Genomic DNA, 22,624 nt, shown 5'->3' on the forward strand with positions numbered 1-22,624 from the left:
CCACCTAGAGTTACTGTAAATGCACCATGACAGAGTTTAAAGGACCAGTATAGCTGATTGTAACATCTGAAACGTTTTTTGTGCTTTTGAGAAGCACAGAATTTTTTTTTCTCTTTAAGATAAAAATTGCTGGCTAGAAAATGCTTATCAACACTTCTATGTGTATTAAATAGCTTGATGTTACTGAAAACTAATACATTTTATCACAGATTTAAAAGCTGCTTTTGGTGATAAGCTCTAACAATGGTATTTTGTACACAAACATCCTTGGTTGTGTTTCAGCAAAGCAGAATTTATGATTATGTTCCCAGTCAAAATAAAGATAAAACACAGATTCTTCTCTGGATGTAGATCTATACTTTCATGACAGCAGTTTCACTTCCTGAGCACGTGATGTAAAAAATAAATACATAAACAAAAACAACTTATTTCAATCAAAAGTATGTGTGTTATGTCTGTTTACCTTTATTTGTTCGACTAATCTATTTTAGATTTTATATTCCTTTTTACATTTTTAGCGAAGCATCATGGGTTTTCCCAATTTGTTGCCCAAGAACTCGTCGCCATGTTCCACCAACACCATTCCGTTTTACAAAAAATGGAAAGAAAAACGTTTTCCGTCTGCGTGTAATGGTCTTTGATTCGACTGAACGGATTGTTGTCCTCTGAGAAAGTCAAGATAACAACCCGGGAGGAGTCTGTGGATGAAATTTCACTTTCGAAGTTGGTATGTCCCGAAGACGTGAATGCAGCAAAGCGACACATCAGCTGATTCAGCGCCAGAGATCACGTGACTTCTATCGACGCATGACAGTCTGGACCCAGATATCATCATGGCCGCAGCACAACGGTGAGCTCACTGTTTTATGATTTGAAAACACTTGAAAATGTGAATTGATAAAAATAATAACATGCATTCGTTTTAACTGTCATCCAAAAGCCACTTGCGTGTCAGTTAGCCGAGCGCACGAGCTTATGTAAATTCTCGAGTACGTGGTTTACGACGTGCCTGTCCATTTGGCTTCGACTGTGGACAATTTAACAGTTTGGTACGTTATTAATGGTTCCTCTAAGTAATGAACATTAAATTAAATGCATTTATAATGTCAGTTTTATTTTCGTTGTAATATTAACCGAGTTAAGACCAGAACAGAGTTAAGTTGCTCTGCATGCAATTTAACTGCTCGAAACGTTAACCTCTGGTAAATACATTAGCCTACAGATGTTTTTTTTTTTTTTTGTTAATTTGTTTCTAAGAGGAATACTTCCATCTAAAGTACAGTTTATCCCATTGAAAGACTGACTTATTGCTGATCTGTCTCTGAAACTAGAAATAATGTTACACCCTTCAGTAATTAATTCAAACCAATGAGAGCTTTTATATGTAATACAGTGTTTAAAACGAGTATTATGCATTAAACAGATCAAGAAGTTAATAAAAAAACTTTTTGGGTGTAACCCTCAATCTTGATCACATGATGAGAAGGGACATAGTTTAATCCATAACTTACTGACACATTAATGCATTTCGCAATAAATTTTTCTGAGTCCCGGACTATTACTGGACAGTTGCTTGGATATTATAGCTGATGTATTATCACATCTACTGCTGTCAATAAGAGCATCATTTGCCACCCCAGTGATAAAGTGGATCAGTCCCACAAAAACACAGATATACCCGTAAAACCCAGAATGACACAGAACTCCTTGAGCCATAAAAGTCGGCGAGGTTGTGGTTTAACCTTTGGTACAGCCCAGTTAAATGAGATATGACATGTTTTCTTTATCTTATCAGTAGAGCCAGAGAACAAGATTTACATCTAAAACTCATCAGTTCAATGTTGTCTATCTGTCTGTATCTTGAGACTGAACTGCTCCTTATGGGAGGTTAAGCTGCAGTTCACTCACCTCTTCAGGATAAAATCAGCCAAACAAATCCTGAGAATTACCTCCAGAACGACCAAATATCATGACTTTTCTCCTTTCTTTTTCAAGGAATTGGCTGTTCTTTCTAAATTAAGACCCGTTTTCATTCACTGGTTTGGAGAAACTAAACTAGATTACTTGGTGCCATCAGCGAGTGTCAGTAACACAGTATAATTTTGCTGGTACCAGTTTGAGGGGGAGAATGCCAAAGGTCTTTGGAAATTCTTTGTAACTGGACATGTTGTTTTTTTTCTTTTCTTCCACGTCAGCAAGATTTAACAAGCTTTTGTTTTTCTCTTGAAGCAGGAAGAGCTGATCAGTCATGTGAGGGATATGACCGAGTTGCATCTGCTCTTAAGCACGTAGACTCTTTTTTTTTTTTCTTTTTTTGGAAAAAAGGCAAAAACCGCTTTGAGCAGGATCATTGTTAGCATCTTAAAACATTTGTTGCTTTGCCCAGCCCAGGAATCTTTGAATTTTCATCTGAGAGTTGCATCACTGTCAGGCTATTTAATAAAGAGTTACTTTAAGGTGTGTTGTGCCCGTCATTTATGGGCTGTTTTTCAAGTATGATTTGTAGTGCAATATAAACCTAACAGTGTGTGGTGGTTTGGTGTCTGGAGTTGGTTAAAGGCAAGCTTAACTCAGAAGAGTATAGGCTACATTTAATTTTTCTGCTCTGGCACCTCTATAGTTTTGTGAGAAATGTTTCTGAATCTTCATCACGTGGAAATCTTTAGTTTTATGGCCAGAAAATTTAGTCTCAAAAGTTTCCAAATGAATATATACACAAGCCTCCATTACGTTTACATGTTGGAAACAAGCCATGTGGATGGATTTGGTTAATAATCCAGTTTTTGGGCCACAATCGGGGAAAAGTCTGTTTGGAGAAAGAAATGTGCAGAATTCAATGAAAGAAACACGAGCACAGCTGTTAGGCATGGTGGTACTTTTGGGCTTGTGTTGCAGCTAGTTGTACTGGGAACATTGCACTGGAAGAGGTTAGCATGGATTACTTTTCTGGAAGCTAACAGCATAATATGGATTTGATTGGAAAAAAAGAAAATAGAAAGAGATTGATAAGAAGTTGACTTCTACAATAGGATGATAATCTCAAAATCCACATTAGACTACCTCAACCGGTACAAGCTAAAAGTTTTGCAGTGGCCATTACAGTCCGCTCCCCCCTCAACAAAATTAAATACAGAACTGGTAACTTTTTGATGAAGGACTTATAAGAACAGTGTAAAGTTTTTGGGGGAAAACAAATGCCTTAAAACCTTGATGCTAGCTTTTAAAAGCTATGATACTTGCCAAGTACGAACTACTTCCATGGTCATTGTTTTGTGAATGATTCTTTTTTTTGGAGCCAAGCTTTTTTGTTGATAGTTTTCATTTTTAGGCATTTTAAAATGTAAAATGTGTTGATTTTAAAAAGGAAAAACAAAAGAATCTTGCTTAAAATATGGAAAGGAATGTCTGTTATTTAACTTCATGTTGTGCAGATTATTTTCCCAGTGTTTACATGGTGTAGCTTTTTATGCCCACTTATTAGCTGTCAGGCTCCGCTCTGATCCCCCTGAAATACTCCCTGTCTCCCTGTCCTTTTAGACCTGTCTACTGGCTGGGCAATGACACCCTGAGGGTGTCGGCTGCTCTTTTTGCTGAGAACCGTCGAAGATTGTGCCAGGGGCTGAAAGCCAAAGATGGTGTTGAGTCAAAGTCTGTTGTGGTGCTGCAGGGTGGAGAGCAGAAGCAGAGGTACTGCACGGACACAGACGTTCTCTTCAGGCAGGTAGGTTGGCTGTAAATTGACTTTTTTTTAATTTTTATATATACCCATCCATGTTCCATAAGCTTGTTTATGTCCCCTCTGCATGTCCTGGCTCAGTCTCCCGTCAGTTTGCTGTGCCTGATCACTTTGGAAAAGTGGCCAGAGGGCATTTGATCAATGTATCCCAAAAAAAACCTCAAGTTAGAAGTTTCTCTGGCACTCATGATCTCTTCACCTTGTCTCACATGTGTAGGCCATCCTGTCATGGTACCTAGAGCCCTGTATCTTTGTTTTTCTGGCATTATCACATAAATTTAGAACTATAGATTTAGTCACTAGCAAGATTTTGATATGACGTTGAGCTATAGATTCACATTTCTTTCGCTAAATGGCCCAATCAAAGAAATATCTTAGATTTCTCACATTGCCTCTCTAATGAAATGTCTAACTCGTTCAACTGTGCAGGAGTCTTACTTCCACTGGGCTTTTGGAGTGACTGAGCCTGACTGCTACGGAGCCATTGATGTTGACTCTGGGAAGTCCATTCTTTTTGTTCCCAAACTGCCTGAAAGCTATGCTACTTGGATGGGAGAGTAAGTCACACTAATCCTCAAAGGGCCGCGTACACTGCCACCACTCATCATCGGCTCATTCATGGTTCTAAGCTGTGAATTTAACACTTGTGTTCTCCACCTTTAGATACTGTTTGAATTTAATTTATTGAAAATACAGCCAAGAATCCTTTTAGATTTTTTATTTTTTTGTCATCACCCAAACATCTCAATTCAATTCAATTCATTTTTATTTATATAGCGCCAAATACAACAAATGTCATCTCAAGGCACTTAGATAGTAAGTCCAATTCAAGCCAATTGGAATTCAATTAATTAATAATAATCATAATTCATAAAATAATCCAATTCGTTCATATAGAGCCAATTCAAAAACAATTTCCTAGCTAAGAAAACCAACAGATTGCACTGAAAACTTTTTGTTTTTCGGTCCAATCTCCCGGCCTGAGCGTGCCTGAGGCGACTGTGGAGAGAAACGACTCCCTTTTAACAGGAAGAAACCTCTGGCAGAACCAGACTCAGGAAGGGTGGCCATCCGCCTCGACCAGCTGGGGTTTGAGAAGACAGAAAAGGGGGGGGGGGGGGCAGGGGGCCACCGCGACGGCGGCACTGTAACACCATTCAAAGGATATCTGTTGGAACAGGGAAACACGAGTTAATGACCACAATAATATCACATATACATAAAGAGAGTAAAGTGAGGAAAGGTGTGTCAGATGAGGCCCCCCAGCAGTCTAGGCCTATAGCAGCTTAACTATGGGATGTTTCAGGATCACCTGAGCCATCCCTAACTATAAGCTTTATCAAAAAGGAAAGTTTTAAGCCTGGTCTTAAAAGTGGAAAGGGTGTCTGCTTCCCGGACATTTACTGGCAGCTTATTCCACAATAGAGGGGCCTGATAACTGAAGGCTCTGCCTCCCATTCTACTTTTAGAAACTCTGGGAACCTCAAGTAAACCTGCAGTTTGGGAACGAAGTGCTCTGTTAGGAAAATATCTTACAATGAGATCTTTAAGATATGATGGAGCTCGGTCATTAAGAGCTTTATATGTAAGGAGAAGAATCTTAAATTCTATTCTGAATTTAACAGGGAGCCAATGAAGAGAAGCTAAAACTGGAGAAATATGATCTCTCCTGTTAGTTCTCGTCAAAACTCTGGCTGCAGCATTTTGGATCAACTGAAGGCTTTTCAGAGAATATGTGGGACAGCCCAATAATAAAGAATTACAGTAGTCCAATCTTGAAGTAACAAATGCATGAATTAGTTTTTCTGCATCACTCTGAGACAGGATGTTCCTGATTTTAACAATATTACGAAGGTGAAAGAAGGCAGTCCTAGAAACCTGTTTTATATGCGAGTCAAATGATAAGTTCTGGTCAAAAATAACTCCAAGGTTCCTCACTGTAGAACTAGAAGCCAAGGAAATACCATCTAGAGTAACTATATAGCTAGACAATTTCTCCTTGAAACGCTCAGGTCCAAAGATAACGACTTCAGTTTTGTCTGAATTTAGCAGCAGACAGTTCTGAGTCATCCAGGTCTTTATGTCTTTAAGACATGCTGTCTAATAATGTTACCTAATGGAAGCATGTATAAAGTAAAAAGAATCGGTCCAAGCACAGAACCCTGGGGAACTCCATGACTTACTCTGGTGTGTGAGGAAGATTCTTCATTTACAAGAACAAACTGAAATCTATCAGATAAATATGATTTAAACCAGCCTAATGCAGTTCCTTTAATCCCAATAACATGTTCAAGTCTGTGTAATAAGATACTGTGATCGACCGTATCAAATGCAGCACTGAGATCCAACAGGACAAGCACAGACACAAGTCCGCTATCAGAGGCTAAGAGGAGATCATTGGTAACTTTCAGCAGTGCAGTTTCTGTGCTATGATGCACTCTGAATCCTGACTGAAACTCTTCAAACAGATTATTTCTGTGTAAGTGATCACAAAGCTGAGCTGCAACTATTTTTTCAAGAACTTTAGACATAAAAGGGAGATTGGATATAGGTCTATAATGAGCCAACACTTCTGAATCAAGAGTAGGTTTTTTAAGTAAAGGTTTAATTACAGCAACCTTAAAAGTCTGAGGTACATATCTTGTCAACAAAGACAGATTGATCAAATCCAATATGGAAGTGTCAATTAATGGGAAAACCTCCTTGAACAGTCTGGTTGGGATTGGGTCTAAAACACAAGTTGATGGTTTAGAAGAGACTATTGCTGTTGTTAGATCAGAGAGATCAACTGGGCAGAAGCCGTCTAAATACAAATCAGGTTCTAAAGATACTTCTAAAGCTGCTGTACTTGATGATACATCACTAATAATAGTGGGAAGGACTCCATCAATCTTCTCTCTGATAGAAACAATTTTATTGATAAAGAAGCTCATGAAATCATCACTGCTCAGAGTTAAAGGAATAACTGGCTCAGCAGAGCTCGGACTCTTAGTCAGACTGGCTACAGTGCTGAAAAGAAACCTGGGATTATTCTTATTCTCTTCTATCAATGATGAAAAATAAGCAGTTCTAGCTTTACGAAGGGCTTTCTTATACATTGTTAAACTATCTTTCCAGACTAACTGAGACTCTTCTAAATTAGAGGAACGCCACTGTCTCTCCAGCTTTCTTGCAGTCTGCTTTAAAGCACGCAGCTGTGAATTATACCAAGGAGCCAACCTCTTCTGACTGATTACCTTCCTTTTCAGAGGGGCAACATTGTCCAGTGCTGTACGCATTGAAACTATAGTGCTGTCAACAAGAGAGTCAAGTGCTGCTGGAGTAAAGTTTAGGTAGTCGTCCTCTGTCATATCTGCATATGGCAGTGAAGAAAAGGATGATGGAATTAAGTCTTTAAATCTGGTTACAGCATCCTCTGATAGACACCTTCTATACGTAAATTTCTTCTCAGAAACTGTATAGTCAAGTAATGTAAACTCAAAGGTTATCAGAAAATGGTCAGATAAGACAGGGTTATGAGGGAACACTGTTAACTGTTCACTCTCAATGCCATAAGTCAGCACAAGATCAAGGGTGTGATTAAGGCAGTGAGTCGGTCTGTGAACACTCTGAGAAAATCCAATAGAGTCCAATATAGAATTAAAGTTCATATTCAGGCTGTCATTTTCAACATCTACATGAATATTAAAGTCACCCACTACAATGACTTTATCTGTACTCAGCACTAACTGGGATAAAAACTCTGAGAATTCAGACAGAAACTCAGAATAAGGGCCAGGTGGACGATACACAACAACAAACACAAGAGGTTTCTGGGATTTCCACTTTGCGTGGGAAAAACTGAGAATCAGATATTCAAAAGAGCTCAAACTAATCTTGGGTCTGGGACTGATGAGTAACCCTGATCTGAAAATAGCTGCCACTCCTCCTCCTCTGCCTGTGGTTCGAGGAACGTGAACATTTAAACAGTCAGAGGGAGTTGCTTCATTAATGCTAACATGATCCTCCTGCTGCAGCCAGGTTTCTGTAAGACAAAATATATCAATATGATGATCACAAATCAACTCATTCACTAACAGAGACTTCGAAAGGAGAGATCTGATATTCAGCAAACCACATTTAATAGTTTGATGTTTTTGTTTAGTTAAAGTTTTTGTTTTAATAATTTCTTTTTGCACAAGAGGATTTGCTCCTTTTGTCTTAATTGATTGGGTGGGTAGCAGCAGGTGGGAAGCTGCAGAGAAGTGTGTAAGACTACAACTCTGCATCCTGGTCTGAACCCTGGGTTGTCATGTTTTAGGGTGGCAAAAACATGTTTGGCTACAAAAACATAAAAAACCTGCTCCGGTAATGCCACACAGAGGAAATTTCTCAGATGAACAGCATTTATAACACACAATTTAAATGGTACACATGTGGTGAAATTGCTCATGCACAATCTTGATTAATGCATTTGGCCGCTCACTTTGAAAGCTAAAAGAAAGCTGATTGCTGAAGTAGAATATATATATGTTCCAGACTCGCCTAATATTGTGGGTCTGTGTGTAAACCAAGTTAACTCTTTGGTATGGAAACCCTCTTTAGCATCTCATGGGGAGGAGCAAATTGCAGTTTGATAGACGGCATCAGAATCCAATCATTGTTAACGGTCCGTTCAGTATGATTGGATAGTGTTTTTCCTAGATTGTACGTTCTAGAGGCCACTAAAACTTTTCATATTTGTGTCAAAACTTTTAATTAATTGGTTGCAATGGGGGTGTGAAGAGTATTTCAAGCAATATGTAAAAAAATGTTCCAGAAAAAGATCCCCTACCCCACCTTTAATGTAATGATTACTTTTAGATTTTTTTTTTTTTTTTATCTCATAGCTGCATCCTAAATACTTCAGATTTGCGAATCACAAAGACTGTTCATTCTGCTATGTTCCTTGTACAAAGTCTGGTTGGTGAAGATAGCAAATAGTTGTTCAGAGGATGTTTAGCGTTGGCGCTAGTGTTCCTGCAGATAATGTTTATTACTTTGTATATAATGTTCCCACTTCTTTTTTTTTTCTTAAGTTGTGGATGCATCATATCTACATAAATTGTCACGACCATCATTAGTCTGTACCCTAATCTGCCATTCCTGATATGGTCTTCTAAACAGATTTCCACAGTTTACTTTTGCATCCTGTCCTGCTGTTGCTCCACATATGCTCCACTCAGGCTTCAGACTGTCCCCAGTATAGACGGCACGTCTCATGGGCAAACCTCATGTTGTCTCATGTAATGGCAGCTGCTAAAAACCTCAACACCTGATTCTACCAACCCAAACTAAATTATTGTGTAAGAACCCCTCATGTGTATCTGTGTTTATTTCACTTGTATTTATGAACTGTGTGTTTTGCATCTGTTTACAGGATCTTTTCTAAAGAGCACTTCATGGCCAAATATGCTGTCGATGAGGTGCAATACACCCCTGACGTAAGTCTGTCTGCGCATGTCTTTACGGCCATTCTGACGTGACCTTGTCCGTGCAGTATTTGAACCTTCACTTGTGTGACATTTGTGTCACAACGTGACTCAAAACAGGATAGTTTCATGGCTTTGTGTGATGTTTTAATGACAAAGGTCAACATTGTTTTATTTGCAGTTCAGGCAGAAATTGATATTTGTGGTCCAAGATCATATGACCACTTTAAAACATAAAGCAGGATTACAGTCATTGTTACTGCAGGTAATGTGGAGCCTTGTCGTTTAGAAAGGAGTTATTATACAGCCACAATCCCAAAAAGTGTGAATAAAATTAAAATGCAATGATTTTCTAAAAAGTGAATATCTTCTTCACAATAGAGCATAGAAAACATATCGAATTAAGACAGGGAGACATTTGACTACGTCAATAAAATGATTAGCTCATGTTGAATTTGATGACCGCAGCAGGTCTCTAAAAATGAGGAGCCATGTTTGCCATTTTTTATGAGAGGTTATAAAATCTCTGTGGGGCAGTCTGTGACGTTGTTGGCTATTATCAGAAAAGATGTAGACAGCATTTGAATTTTTATTAGCATATTATAATTATTATAAATGATTATTTTACCAATTGCATTTTATATTTTGTAAACAACTTTGACAGGTATCAAACATCAATAATGTGATGAGACTTTAATTTGAAACCTGCAGCTCCATTTGCATCGTATTATCAACCCATTCTGGAAAATACCCTCATTTTCAGACTGTTCTGAGATTTTAGGGAAATGTTTATTGATGTCGACAGTAGATGCCCAGGGGAGCAATAGTGGTGTGTGTACAGCTCCAGAGCTATTTTGGAGACATATTAGAAATTATGTATTCAGACAACACGGAAGAGCTTTCGTCAGCCAAAAAATCAATAGGTAGTTAATATTAGAAATATTTCCATATTCATTTCCATGTCTACACTCGATCCTTTTAATGATTCATCCTCTGATGCTTCTGGTATTTTTAAATCTCGGCACCTGCGTGATGTGTGAGATTTCTTAAATAAACACATTTTAAGACACAGATAATCAGCCAGTTCTGCATTTTAAATATAAGCAGCTCAACCCCAAAGGATCATATCAGAAAAAATGAAATTGTGTTAGCTTCCACAAACAGCTCGATCTCTCATCCGCTAAAACAAAGAAAGTTGTTGTTGGTTTTCATCATTAAGATGTTATCTGTCCGAAGAAGGATGTACAGGTCAGTCTTTTCCTCTTATTAACACCAGGCCATAACTATGAATCTAAATTTAAAAGTGGGAATCTTTAGTGGACTCAAGATTTGATGAGATCCACTTAAGATGGCGTCTTTAGACACATCAGTGTCTGGCAGTGCACGTGGGTGCTGTTGCACCGATGAATAAAATCAGTCAAAACTCCCCTTTTATTTAATGTTTCTCAAATCAGACATTTGGTTTTAATATAAAGCTCTGCATCTTTATAGTGCAACTGTCTGAGTGACCCACCTCAGTGCTTTACTTTCTGTATGTTGCAAACGAGTCAGTCAGTTGCCACATATCGCATGCAGCCTCAGTCCTTTACCTGGCAGTTAGTTTGGGTGTACAGCGCAGGTATGGCCATTTTTCATGTGACTTTGAGATGGGAGCGGATTGTACCACCACTTCAAGGTGTTCTCTACGACTGAATAAGTCCATAGATGCTTAGCTAGGAAGGTTTTCCACAGACTTAATGATTCTTTTATCACTCTAAGTTAGAGGACAAAGTTAACTGTGCCTCGTTAATCACTGGCCGACTAGCTTGGTTGACCGTGTGTCTTGAGGGTTGTGGAGGTTAGATGTGGATGAAAATGTCCCAAGTGGTTCACCGAATTAGTTGTGATTCAAAAATGTTTAAATCCATCAAATTCAGAGCATGACCTGATGTCTACTCACTGTATTTTCTGTGGGGTACATACACCAAAATGTTATGGGTGAATAAATTAACGTATCTAATGCTAGAAATAAAGTCCAGGTTGAAAAAAAACGGAATTTATCCTTTAACAGTTTAAGTATGATGCATAGAGGACTTACGGCACTCAGCGGTGACTTGCCAAGTGAAGATTATGTCTATGTCTGGTCGTGCCTTCTCGCCGCAAAACACAGGATGTGCTCGCATCGAAGTGTCTGGTAGTGCCGTCGCAGTCCAGGAAAGGTTCCGCCCGCCGGAAACTAGTGACAGTAATGATGAAAGTAGTGATGCGTGGTTGGGGTCACGCCAGGGTGGCCAATAGGGTGGCCAGGATTCAGCGTGAGGTGGCCATGGCCAACCCCTGCCACTCCTCCCCTCCGCCACTGCTGCCAAAGCACCCACAAAGCAGGATGTATAGAGTACGATTAGCACAGCAATGCTGCAAGAGGCCTATATAACACAACTGATATTATGACAGAACTGTGCAACTGTATTTTTCTAATAACGATGGTAGACTATCATTCTGTGTAGACTGCAAACTCTCAATTCTGTTCTTTGACCAACTTTTAAGCTTCAGCCATGTTCACATTGAATTGTTCAGTCATCCCAGTCCATATAAAACAAGTTCAATTCATATTTAGATTTCAGGTTGTCAGAATGGAGGGAGTCTGTCTTTTTTACTGAGTCTGACATTTTAATAGTTTCATCAGCAGGGCTGAAATCGCACCATGATAACAGTGAGCATCATATCTGAGAGCTGTTATGTGACTTTAAGGCTGTTGGCAGAGGAGTATGAAAGTCTCTTGAGTTTTGTCATTCAATGTGCGGTTTACTACTGCAAAGGCCACAGCGGCACAATGGTGCCTGCCAGAATGACCTTTATTCTGCTGACATGAAGCAGAGTAAAATGTTTGTGCAACTTTGCTGAGAGTCTACCTCCTAATTATTCTCTGTCTGCATCCCTGCAGATTGCTGATGTCTTGTCCAACCTGAAACCTGCAGTCCTCCTAACACTGGTAAATATCCTTTAATCGTACCTGATTATAGTTGATGATGTTTAGATTTACTGGATACTTGAGGATTGATCATAGGACTAACACCTAAAGTTATGTGTTGGGAGTATTTGGCAGAATCAGCCTCACCCCAATCACCTCACAACACCTTACTCTCTGCTAGCCTCCAGCTTGCTCATCTTATCAAAAATAAAACAACTGATTCCTCACAGACGGATGTTGATTAAGTTGCCATAAAAGATCTGTTGAAGGAAAACTTGATGGTTTGCTGATCTACTGCTAAGTCGAGTGAGAATAGCTCTAAATTCAGATTACAGTGGTATACAGTACTAACATTTGAAATCTCTTAGTAATGGTGTACTGATTAGTTTTTGTGATATTTGTGTATTCTTGTTTTTTCCCTGCAGCGAGGACAGAACACAGATAGTGGGAGCATCTGCCGCGAAGCCTCCTTTGAAGGCATTAGTCGGTACGTTGAATTGGCATCGATTGCATTAATGTAATGATACTTTGTTTGAGGAGGTTGGCTATTTTCTATTTATAACCACAGATGCAGCTGACTGTTATGCATACTGATTGTTGCTGATTAACCTGGTTCTGAATATAATTTACTTAAGCAAGCAATTGTTAGCCACCAATTGACAGTAATGTTTTCTTAGCACTGGTCTTTGTTCTTTTCCCTAACTGAATATATTTGCCATTTTTATCTTCTCCCACTGCCCTCAAGTGCTTTTTCAAAGACTTGGACCATAAACCATTTACACCACATTGTATTTTGTATGATTAATGCTTCACCCTCTTGTTCCTTTTGTCATCAGCTTCAAAGTCAACAACACTCTTTTACACCCAGTCATTGTGGAATGGTGAGCAAAACCTCTGTCATTATATTATGGAAAAAGTTCACTTTAGGGTTAAAAATACTTTTCAGTCACATTTCCACAAACCCCAGCAATTCCACCTGCTCAGTGAGGTAATTATGTTTTTTTTTTAGTTGTCATATCCCCTCTCAGTCAGAAATCAGTCTGCAGTCTGGATTTAATGGACTCCGTGCTTGCCTGGTTGTCTTTGGCATTAGAGTTTGCACCCTCCAGCTGAATTGACTTTTCTTGAAATTAGGAGGAAAGCTTTTCAGGCACATCTCCAGGAGAGTAGAGTTTGATTGAACCCTCTGCTCCCTCTTCAAGCCAGAGCTAACAGGGCTCTCTTTCAATGGGCTTTTTTATTCTTGAAAATTTGGTTTGATTTTTTTTTTTTTCTGCTTGTTGAATTCCCTCCTCTCCCTTGTCATCTTATCAAGTTCAAATGAGACGGGATGAGATATAAAACCTTACTGAAAATGTTTATCAACAAGCTGCTTTAGATTTGATTACTATTGTGGCCACTTCAATGATACCAAATATCGGAGAGATTACTTAAAAATAATATCTGTTTAAGTCAGTGCAACAGATATATTGTATTAGTTTTGCTTTAAGTGAGATGTGAACTATACATACTGTTAAACTATGCATCCATTAAACTGAGTGACCATATCCCCAGTCTAAGACACAGCTGGTTCCTCATTTCTCTGTCTGTGTTTGCAGCCGTCTTGTTAAGACTGACATGGAGCTGGAGGTCCTGCGCTACACCAACAGGATTTCCAGTGAAGCCCACAAAATGGTAAAATCTTTCTCAGTAAAACAGATCCTGGCAAATTAAAACTTCATAGCATGAAATGAATCACAATGCAACAAAAGTATCAGTGGAGTTCTAGAACCTCGAAGACTACAAATCTTTTCACACATTTGTTTTTATCATGAAATATCCTCATCTTGCTGTCACCATGCTGCTTCTTTGCTGTTGTCTGTTTACATGACGCACACATACACACACGAAAGAAAAAAAAGCAAATAATTGTCTTCGTCCAACCAAATCCAGTTTTTCTTTAAATTTGCCTGTAAACGTACCAGTACGACCAGTGACCCAGTTCATGGTCAAAGAGAGCCGACTCAACCGTGCATGTGACCGTGTTGAGTGAGGAGATGCTGCATACATGTTAGTTCATTTCTGTTTATGTTAATGCATTTGGCAGGTAGGGTAAGGGGGTTCTTGCCTAAGGACCCCTACTGGAGATAGTACCTTTCATGCTGGGGATTTGAACCCAGGTCACCTACACGAAAGGTGGCAATCTTACCACTACACTATCCAGTCCCTAACAGACGCTGTTTAAAAAAAAAAACACTTAGGGAGTACTTAGATGTATTGGAGGAATATGTGTGTGTTTACACACATATATATATATATATATATATATATATATATACACACATATATTACACACAGTATAATCCACAAAATAGTGAGTAGTGAGAACGATCCACCCCAGCCTCAGGCCTTGTATGTATGTGTATGTGAAGGACATTCACTGCAGTGCATAAGCCAAAGATATTTTACATTACCCATCCTTGTCAGTTATTATGACTGCATGCGGATCAGACTATAGCCATGTGAAAACTTGCGTGTGTTTAAATGTAAAGGGGTCTGAGTTTACTGAGGCTGAGGGAGATGAGACCAGCGTGGTCTTTCAGACATGAAGCAGACACATTCAGTTGGTGTCAGATTTTTGGACAGCAGAGCATGTCTGAACATTTGGCCAAGTGAAAGGGAAAAAATTTAAGTGATTTAAAAAGTCAGCGAATGTTTTATACTTGCTGAAGCCAAAGTACCCATAGGTTGTCGATTTATGAATTATTGGACTTTCTATTTTTTTAATTTGTGAGGGATTACAGTGCGGTTTTACAGTCGGCTAAACAAAGACAACAGCAGAGGGTTGGGTGCTTTTGTGCAAACAGAAGAGTTTTAGTTTTACCAATTAATGTCTTTCAGTTTTGTAATCAATTGATCACTTTTTTTGCAGATCATGAAGCATGTGAAACCTGGACAGAAAGAATATGAAATGGAGAGGTAAGCTGCATGAATAGTAATCAGATGTATAGCTCCATGTTTGGGCACAAGACTTTGGAATCAAAGGCCTCTTGGCTCTTTGCTGTAGGTTACATTTACAGTTATGTGGGAATTTAAGGAGTTCTTATTTGAGATCATATTCAAATAGACTAATTATATAAAAGGTTAAGGCAGCTGGACACTCTTCACCTCCTTACTTTGAGCAGACTTCCTGCTGATGTAGTCACCGTAAAGACTGAGTCAGTATATGGCGAATGGTTAAAAAACTACATTTATACCAAACTATTTACATTTCAAGCTTCATTCACACACTTTAGATAAAGTTGTTTATGCTAATTAAATGCTTTTTTATCGTGCATACACACTCGCACACCAATGAACATATTTGGGGCAATGTTGGGTTGAGGGTATTTTCCAAGGATACTTCAACACGTGGACTGGTTTAGGCCGGGGATCGAATCTAAGACCCTCCGATATCACAATGGTCAAATATAATTAGTTCTGAATGGATTCCTAAAACGCATGGAGTCAGGCAGAGTGCAGAGTGTATTTCAGCTATTGTGTGTTCGCTCTGATCTTAGCTTTTTTTTGTTTCTTCACAGTCTGTTCCAGCATTATTGCTACAACAAAGGAGGGATGCGCCACACCTCATACACCTGTATCTGTGGAACGTAAGGCTTTAACAATCCATCTTCCTTTAACCTGTTTAGTTACTTTGTTCTCCATGTTTACATTCTAAATAAAGCAGCATTGTTGTGGATGAATATGATATTTGTTAATCACTTCCTGACCTTTTGTTTTAGTAGTCACGATTGGTGGGTGCAAATTATTATGTTTGAAACATGAGACGGAAGTTGTTCGGCACCATTTCCACAGTGTATTTAAGAAATTATTCATATGTTTTTAATGCTTTTTTTAAATTATTATTCCCATCAGGGGCAATAATTCTTCTATCCTCCACTATGGTCATGCTGGGGCTCCCAATGATAAACAAATTGAAGAGGGAGACATGTGGTGAGTAGCTTTAAGCTGTTTTCAACCTTTTAGGACACCTTGGTACCAACTCGTGAGTCATGAACTGCTTAAATTGTTCTGTTGTGTAACACAATGGGCTCTTTTCGTTACTAAAAACTTTAAACAACATGGAACGTGTATGCCCAAAGCATTTTGGAAAAAAATTGACCCAATCAGTCCTGATGTTTTGTTGCCTGCAGTCTGTTTGACATGGGCGGAGAGTACTACTGCTACTCTTCAGACATCACCTGCTCCTTCCCAGCCAACGGCAAATTCACTCCAGACCAGAGGGCCATCTATGAGGCTGTCCTGAAATCCTCCCTCACTGTCATGGCTGCCATCAAACCAGGTTATCATCTTCAGTTTAAATAATGAGGCGTTACTGGCTTCCAAGAAGCACATTGAAGACAAGTAGGACTGGGAAGTGGGTCAGAATTGAGGGAGTAACGGATTGCGCTCAATACAGGGACTTTTTTAAAGAAAACTCGTTTCAGTCTCTCATAGATTTGAGACTGAGACAGAGGTTCACCTTCCAGCAGGTCATACCATACAAGCATACTGTTAAAGCAACAGTCAAGTGGTGTAAATGTGTTGTAATGGTCTTGTCAAAGTCCAGACCTCAGTCCAATTGACAGTCTGTGGCATGACTTCAAGATTGCTGTACACCGGCAGAACCCAGCCAATCCATCTAAGGAGCCGGAGCAGTTTTACTTTATAGAATGGGCAAAGATCCCAGTGGCTCGACGTGCCAAGCTCATGGAGGCATACCCAAAACGACTTGCAGCTGTAATTGCTCTACAAATTAATGACTTTGGTGGTTAAATAGTTATGCACGCTAAAGTTTGCCGTTTGCTTTACAATCGCAAATATTTTGTATTTCCAAGATTGTTGGCATGCTGTGTAAATCAAACTATAAAAACCCACCAAATATCCATTTTATTTCAAGTAAGGAGACAAAATAGGAAAAATGCCAAGAGGTGAATTCCTTTGCAAGCAACTGTGAGTGTCCCCTCAGTTTTTAATAAACTTCCAACACTAGTATAAAACAGTATCTTGTATAAAACAGTCATGCACAGAGAAAAGCATCTTGGTGTCTTACTGCTGCAAAAGAAACAAAACACACAAGTGTAAAACATAAAAAAAAGAAAAGAAAAGCAGAGAAGACTGGACAAAAATCGTGTTTTTTGGAAGATAACATTAAAACCATAATACTGTAGCACAGAAATTCTATTCATGAAACAATTAAGCGGCAGGCTGTTGATGAGTCAGGTAAAACTGGCACAAAAATGGAAGCACTATAATTATAAGCTCGATCAAATAAGGTGGTTATTGGCTGGAACTTAGCTGAGTGGGTGTCTGGGAAAAGTCATTTTTAGAACTACAAGTAGGACTGCATTTAGTGTGAAGAGCTCTTGTGGGACAATTGCGAATATTGAGATCTTTGAGGCTGGCTGGTGACCGCTGAGGACATTTTAAGTCATAAAAATACATTTCAAACTCAGTTCTAGACTTTACTGGGAGCCAGTGTGGCGGTTAAAACGGGAGCGATGTGATCTTTCGTGGTGATAGCTGTCAGTACTGTGGCTGCAGCTTCTTGGATCTACTGAAAGATAGTCAGTGAATTATTTGGACATGTGTAATAAATGTTTGGACCAGTTTTTCAGCATCACTTTGAGACACTATGTCACTGTTTTCATAATGATACACAGATTAAAGAAGGCTATTTGAATCCGTTTAATGCTTGAATTCTAAGAACAAATCCTGATCAAAAATCACTCCCAAGATTCCAAGAGTAGAGCTGTTGGCAAGGGTAATGCCATTTATAGTAATTATATGGATAGGAAGTGAATCTGTGAGGTTTTTAGCACCAAAAAAGCAATTATCTTGGTTTTGCCTGAATTAGAAAGTAGATAATTAAAGGTCATCCAGGCCTTTATATCTCAAAGCCTGTAATTTCAGTAACTGATCATTTTCATCAGGCTTTGTGGCTATAGACCTGGGTTAACTGTGGAAACGCCATGTTTCATGATGGTACTGCCAAAGAGAGAATAAACTTTGTCTGGAACGCCATAACTAACTTTGGGTGTGTTGAAGAAACATCATTTGCATGTACAAACAAAGTTCTATCCGATAAATAAGACTTAAACCAGACCATAACACCTCCCTTGATCCCAGTGAGCCTGTTGTTGTCTTTGTAATGAGATGTTTCGGTCTGTGGCTTCGAATGCATCTCTGAGAGCTAACGGGACCAACGCAGAGACAAAACCACTGTTTCGGTACTATGGGATACTCCAAGTCCAGACTGACTCCATTTTCTAAAGTCAAATGCAGCTGTACTTGAAGACATGTTCTGCTTAACTGCTAAACATTCCAGGTGATAGCAGGCAGAAACTATGGTTACCATGGTTATCACCAAAGCAAAAGGCACCCAATTGGAAGAAGTTGACATATAACCAATGCTTTCAAATGCTTTTAGGATCACCCTACATTGTAGAAAATGATTAAAAAAAAAAAAAAAAAAAAAAAAAAAAAACCTACACACAAGTTGGTGTGTCCAAACTTTAAACTGCTACTATTTGACAATGTGTTCTTGCGGAACCAAATGACGTCACATTTGATTGAAAGTCTAAAAGTTTAAAATGTTAATGGTTTACAGTGCAGTTGAAAAAAAAACTTCTATTCCTCAATTAAAAATGTATTTTGAAGGTGTGAAGTGGACTGACATGCACCGCCTTGCTGACAAGGTTCACCTGGAGGAGCTTGTGAAGATCGGCATCCTGCATGGCAGCGTCGAGGAAATGCTGAAGGTCCACCTGGGCTCCGTCTTCATGCCCCACGGCCTCGGACACCTGCTTGGCATCGACGTTCACGATGTGGGAGGTTATCCTGAGGTGAGAACACAAACCAGTTGTCTGCAGTTTGGGCTGAAACTGTCAAAGTATTGAGACAGAAGATGGAAACACGTTCCTGTTGCTTGAATATTGATGTGTCATCAATAATAAAGAGACTGTGGGTGCAGAAGTGAGAAGGGAACACGGAGAGGTCAAGCTGCCGGAAGAAGAAGTTCAGGATGAGGGCAGGAGACCAATGTTGTCTGAACTCTGAACATTGATGGTTTCATTTTGTGGTGGGGGAATTTATAATTTCAGTTCTGCAATTCTGACAAAACAATAGTGGGAACAGTTAACCCACAGGGTTTTCAGTGTCACTGCTCAGTGTTCACTTTACCTTCAAGCAGCTTTGGTCATCATGACGGTTTTACCATGATTTTCTTCTTGTCTGGATGGAAACTCTAAAATCTGATTTAGTTGTGGGTTCGGGTTGTAATGTCCGTGCTAGAGGGACTATCCTGTAAGTTACAAGGCAATTTTTATCAGTGATAATTATATAAGTGATCATAAAAATCCTGTTCTGATGTGATGAAGGGAGTTGAGCGCATCGATGAGCCTGGACTGAGGAGTCTCCGTATGGGCCGCCCGGTACAGGAGCGGATGGTCCTCACTGTGGAGCCTGGAATATACTTCATCAACCACCTGCTGGACCAGGCCCTGGCCAACCCTGCTCAGAGCTGCTTCATCAACAACCAAGTGCTGGCTCGCTTCCGAGGCTTTGGAGGGGTCAGTGTGCTTGGACAGTTTTATTTTTTTGTTTTTGTTTGGATTTTTGTTTGGATTTAACAGGAGAGTAGCGGCGACTAACAGCACTATGTATAATGGAGCGTGCAGTGCAGCTCTAAGTTGGTCCACAGCACGACAGAGCTGTGTATGTGTAAGACACTTTTAGACCTAGAGAAAGCCATGCAAAATGAAAGACATTTTAAGTTATTTCTTCAGACATGGGAAGTTCTTCATTTGTATAAATCCTAAGGCACACGTCATAAAATGTTTCAAAGGAGAATTTGAAGTTTAAAAACTAAAAAATGTATATATATGACCGACAGATCCTGCTCATATTGAATATTTGCATTAAGTTTGCCTTTGAACATCTGCTTTTGGTTCTACTGAGTTCCGCTGACCGCTGTGTGTCTGCTGTGTGCAGGTTCGCATTGAAGATGATATAGCAGTAACAGCGAGTGGTGTGGAGCTGCTGACCTGCGTCCCTCGCACGGTGGAGGAGATTGAAGCTTTCATGGCCGACTCTGCAAAACCTTTCAGCCCAGTCGTATGAAGAATTCTGGATGACAAATGTCCACAAAGTCTGGGCAGTACGCTGCAATGCCATTAATTATCTAGGATTTTCTTCAATAAAACTGAGATTATTCATTTGCAAATACAGTCAAGATTATTATTACTTGATAAGCCTCTTACAGTATAATCATGCAACTTTCATTGGGATTTGATTCTCATACACAGTACTTACTTTAAAGGATGGTCTCTGCCTTGATGAATTGACTTTTTTTATGCCTCCTTAGACTGATGATTTTTTAATTTTATGAAAAAAGTATTTTTTATTCTAACAAGTTTCTCTTTGTAAACATTTATTCTTGCAAAAAAAGCTGTGATTTTGAATAAAATGAACGTTTTAATTGACATCATATCATGATCTAGAGATTTTTGATCTAGTTTGTTTGTATAAAAGCATATTTGTCATACCGACATGTATGATGTGAAAACAAGGACACTTGGAAAAACTGCTGGCAGATTCTCATTGGGTCTATATTTGAGATATAAAGGGGTTTCTCTATAGTTTCTCTGATCGTCAGCGTTGACAGTTTAATTTTCTTCAATATTCAAATGATTTAGCCTCAGTTTCCCTGAGGCTGACCCTTGCAGACATGGGTAACTTCCTAAAGCACTTTGTAAAATAACACTATTTATAATTTTCTCCCCACATCTAAATATCAACCTCCCAGTTCGGTGCTGATTAGTGCTGTGGAGCCAGTTTGTTGCAATGTGGGCCATATGCTAAATCTCACCTCCCTTAGTCACAGTTGATTAGCTTGATGGGAACATGGGCCATCATTTGAATTTGCCCTCTCCGTACAGAATGGAAACCAACGAGGCTTTCTTCTCCAACCGCTTTTTCATTATGCTCCTACTAATCTCATGCCCTTGCCCTTTAAGACCTGTCTACAGGCTGGTAATAACAACCTGAGGGTGTCTCCTGCTCTGTCTGCAGAGAACTACAAATAGCTGTGCCTCTAATCATGCTTCTCATTTGCACCTTAGGGCAAAATGTTGATTGCCTCAAAAGACGAATGCTGGGTTTGTCCAAGGTCCATCTGCATTAGAAGGTCACATTGCATCCATTTTATTACTTCTTTTTTTTTTTGTACATCTGTCATAATATTCAAATCCTCAAAAATCTAATCCAAGTAATCTTCACAACTGGGATACTGTGAAAAACCATCATTTTGTTTGAACACCTCTAAAAATACTGGGAACCTTACTGAGTTTAAACTTGTACGACACATCAATATACCAGGATCCTCTGAGGCTGAAAAACACTTTAAAGTGCTATTGATTTTAACTTCAGACAACAGATAAGAGGCTAGCAGTTAGCGCAACATTAAAGTCATAGATTTGCAGTGCTGTCACACAGATGTTCAGATATCCCCACATGGAGGTGTACTGTGAAAACTCCTCATGAGCAAGTGCCGTAGGGGCTGTCTCATTTTTCTCTGTGAACACTTTGCTCAAAACTCCTCAAGTTTAGTTCAGAGTCAACAGCTCAACAGGTTAGAAGGAGAAAAAATAATGGCTAAAAGCATTTTATTGTAGTCAGTGAGTTTCCCAACATGTTCAAACTCTGATAAAATTTGGAAAATGATACACCAAACCTTCACATTTATGTTGTGTGTGTGAGAGATATTTTAACTGCAGTGTGGAGTTGCTGAGACACTGTTGCCATCACATGGCAGTTTTAGGGATTACATCAGAGTAGACGTCAATGCATGCAACTAAAGCAACATGTGCCAAAATGAATAATGATGATATGAAATAAGTTTATGTTACATCATATAAATAGATAGGAACAGTGCTTTCAAATACTTACACCATGTCACTTCTACAATTCTTCAGAGCCAACCAGTGGACTGTTTGATCACTTACACTCTAGAAATACAATACAAAATCAAGCCCAAAGGCCATTTAGACTTAAATGCAACCAAGAGACTTTGAAATGTACAGTGTAGAAAGAATCTGGTAAATGTATAGTAGTTATGGTAAGAGCTCACATTTTTTAAACCAAGAAGGTCCAGTTCACTTGTTTAAATAAAGAATCTCCTCAGTTACAATGCAGCGACGAATTCTGGTAAGCCATTCATTACGGGACTTTGCTCTGTAACACACAGTAGGACACTTTAACAAATGATTGGTTCTGTAACACATTAAATCATCAGGTGTAAATGTCAGTAATCTGTTAATAAATGGATTTCCTTTCCAGAGGTGAACCAAACAGAACATTGGAGAGTTCAGGTTACAAATTAAAGCAGTGGCTAAAAAAGACAAAAGCTGCACCTCTGATGGATTAGAAGTTTCCAGCCAAAGGTTGTTCTTACAGCTAATCTATAAAGCT

At 39.1% G+C, this 22,624-nt stretch overlaps 1 protein-coding gene across 1 annotated transcript; it reads left to right on the forward strand.

Moving 5' to 3' along the window:
- The first annotated feature begins 771 nt into the window (after window positions 1–771).
- Window positions 772–20,637, forward strand: LOC142379878 (xaa-Pro dipeptidase-like). The gene is made up of 15 exons (XM_075465252.1): window positions 772–850; window positions 3,538–3,721; window positions 4,166–4,293; window positions 9,135–9,198; window positions 12,110–12,157; window positions 12,562–12,623; window positions 12,973–13,017; window positions 13,735–13,810; window positions 15,048–15,094; window positions 15,697–15,765; window positions 16,031–16,108; window positions 16,309–16,457; window positions 18,815–18,999; window positions 19,534–19,725; window positions 20,147–20,637. The coding sequence occupies exons 1-15, from the start codon at window positions 834–836 to the stop codon at window positions 20,273–20,275; spliced, it is 1,473 nt and encodes a 490-aa protein (XP_075321367.1). The 5' UTR covers window positions 772–833; the 3' UTR covers window positions 20,276–20,637.
- Window positions 20,638–22,624: the final 1,987 nt, after the last annotated feature.

Source organism: Odontesthes bonariensis, chromosome 1 (assembly GCF_027942865.1).
Source record: "Odontesthes bonariensis isolate fOdoBon6 chromosome 1, fOdoBon6.hap1, whole genome shotgun sequence".
Classification (NCBI taxonomy): domain Eukaryota; kingdom Metazoa; phylum Chordata; class Actinopteri; order Atheriniformes; family Atherinopsidae; genus Odontesthes; species Odontesthes bonariensis.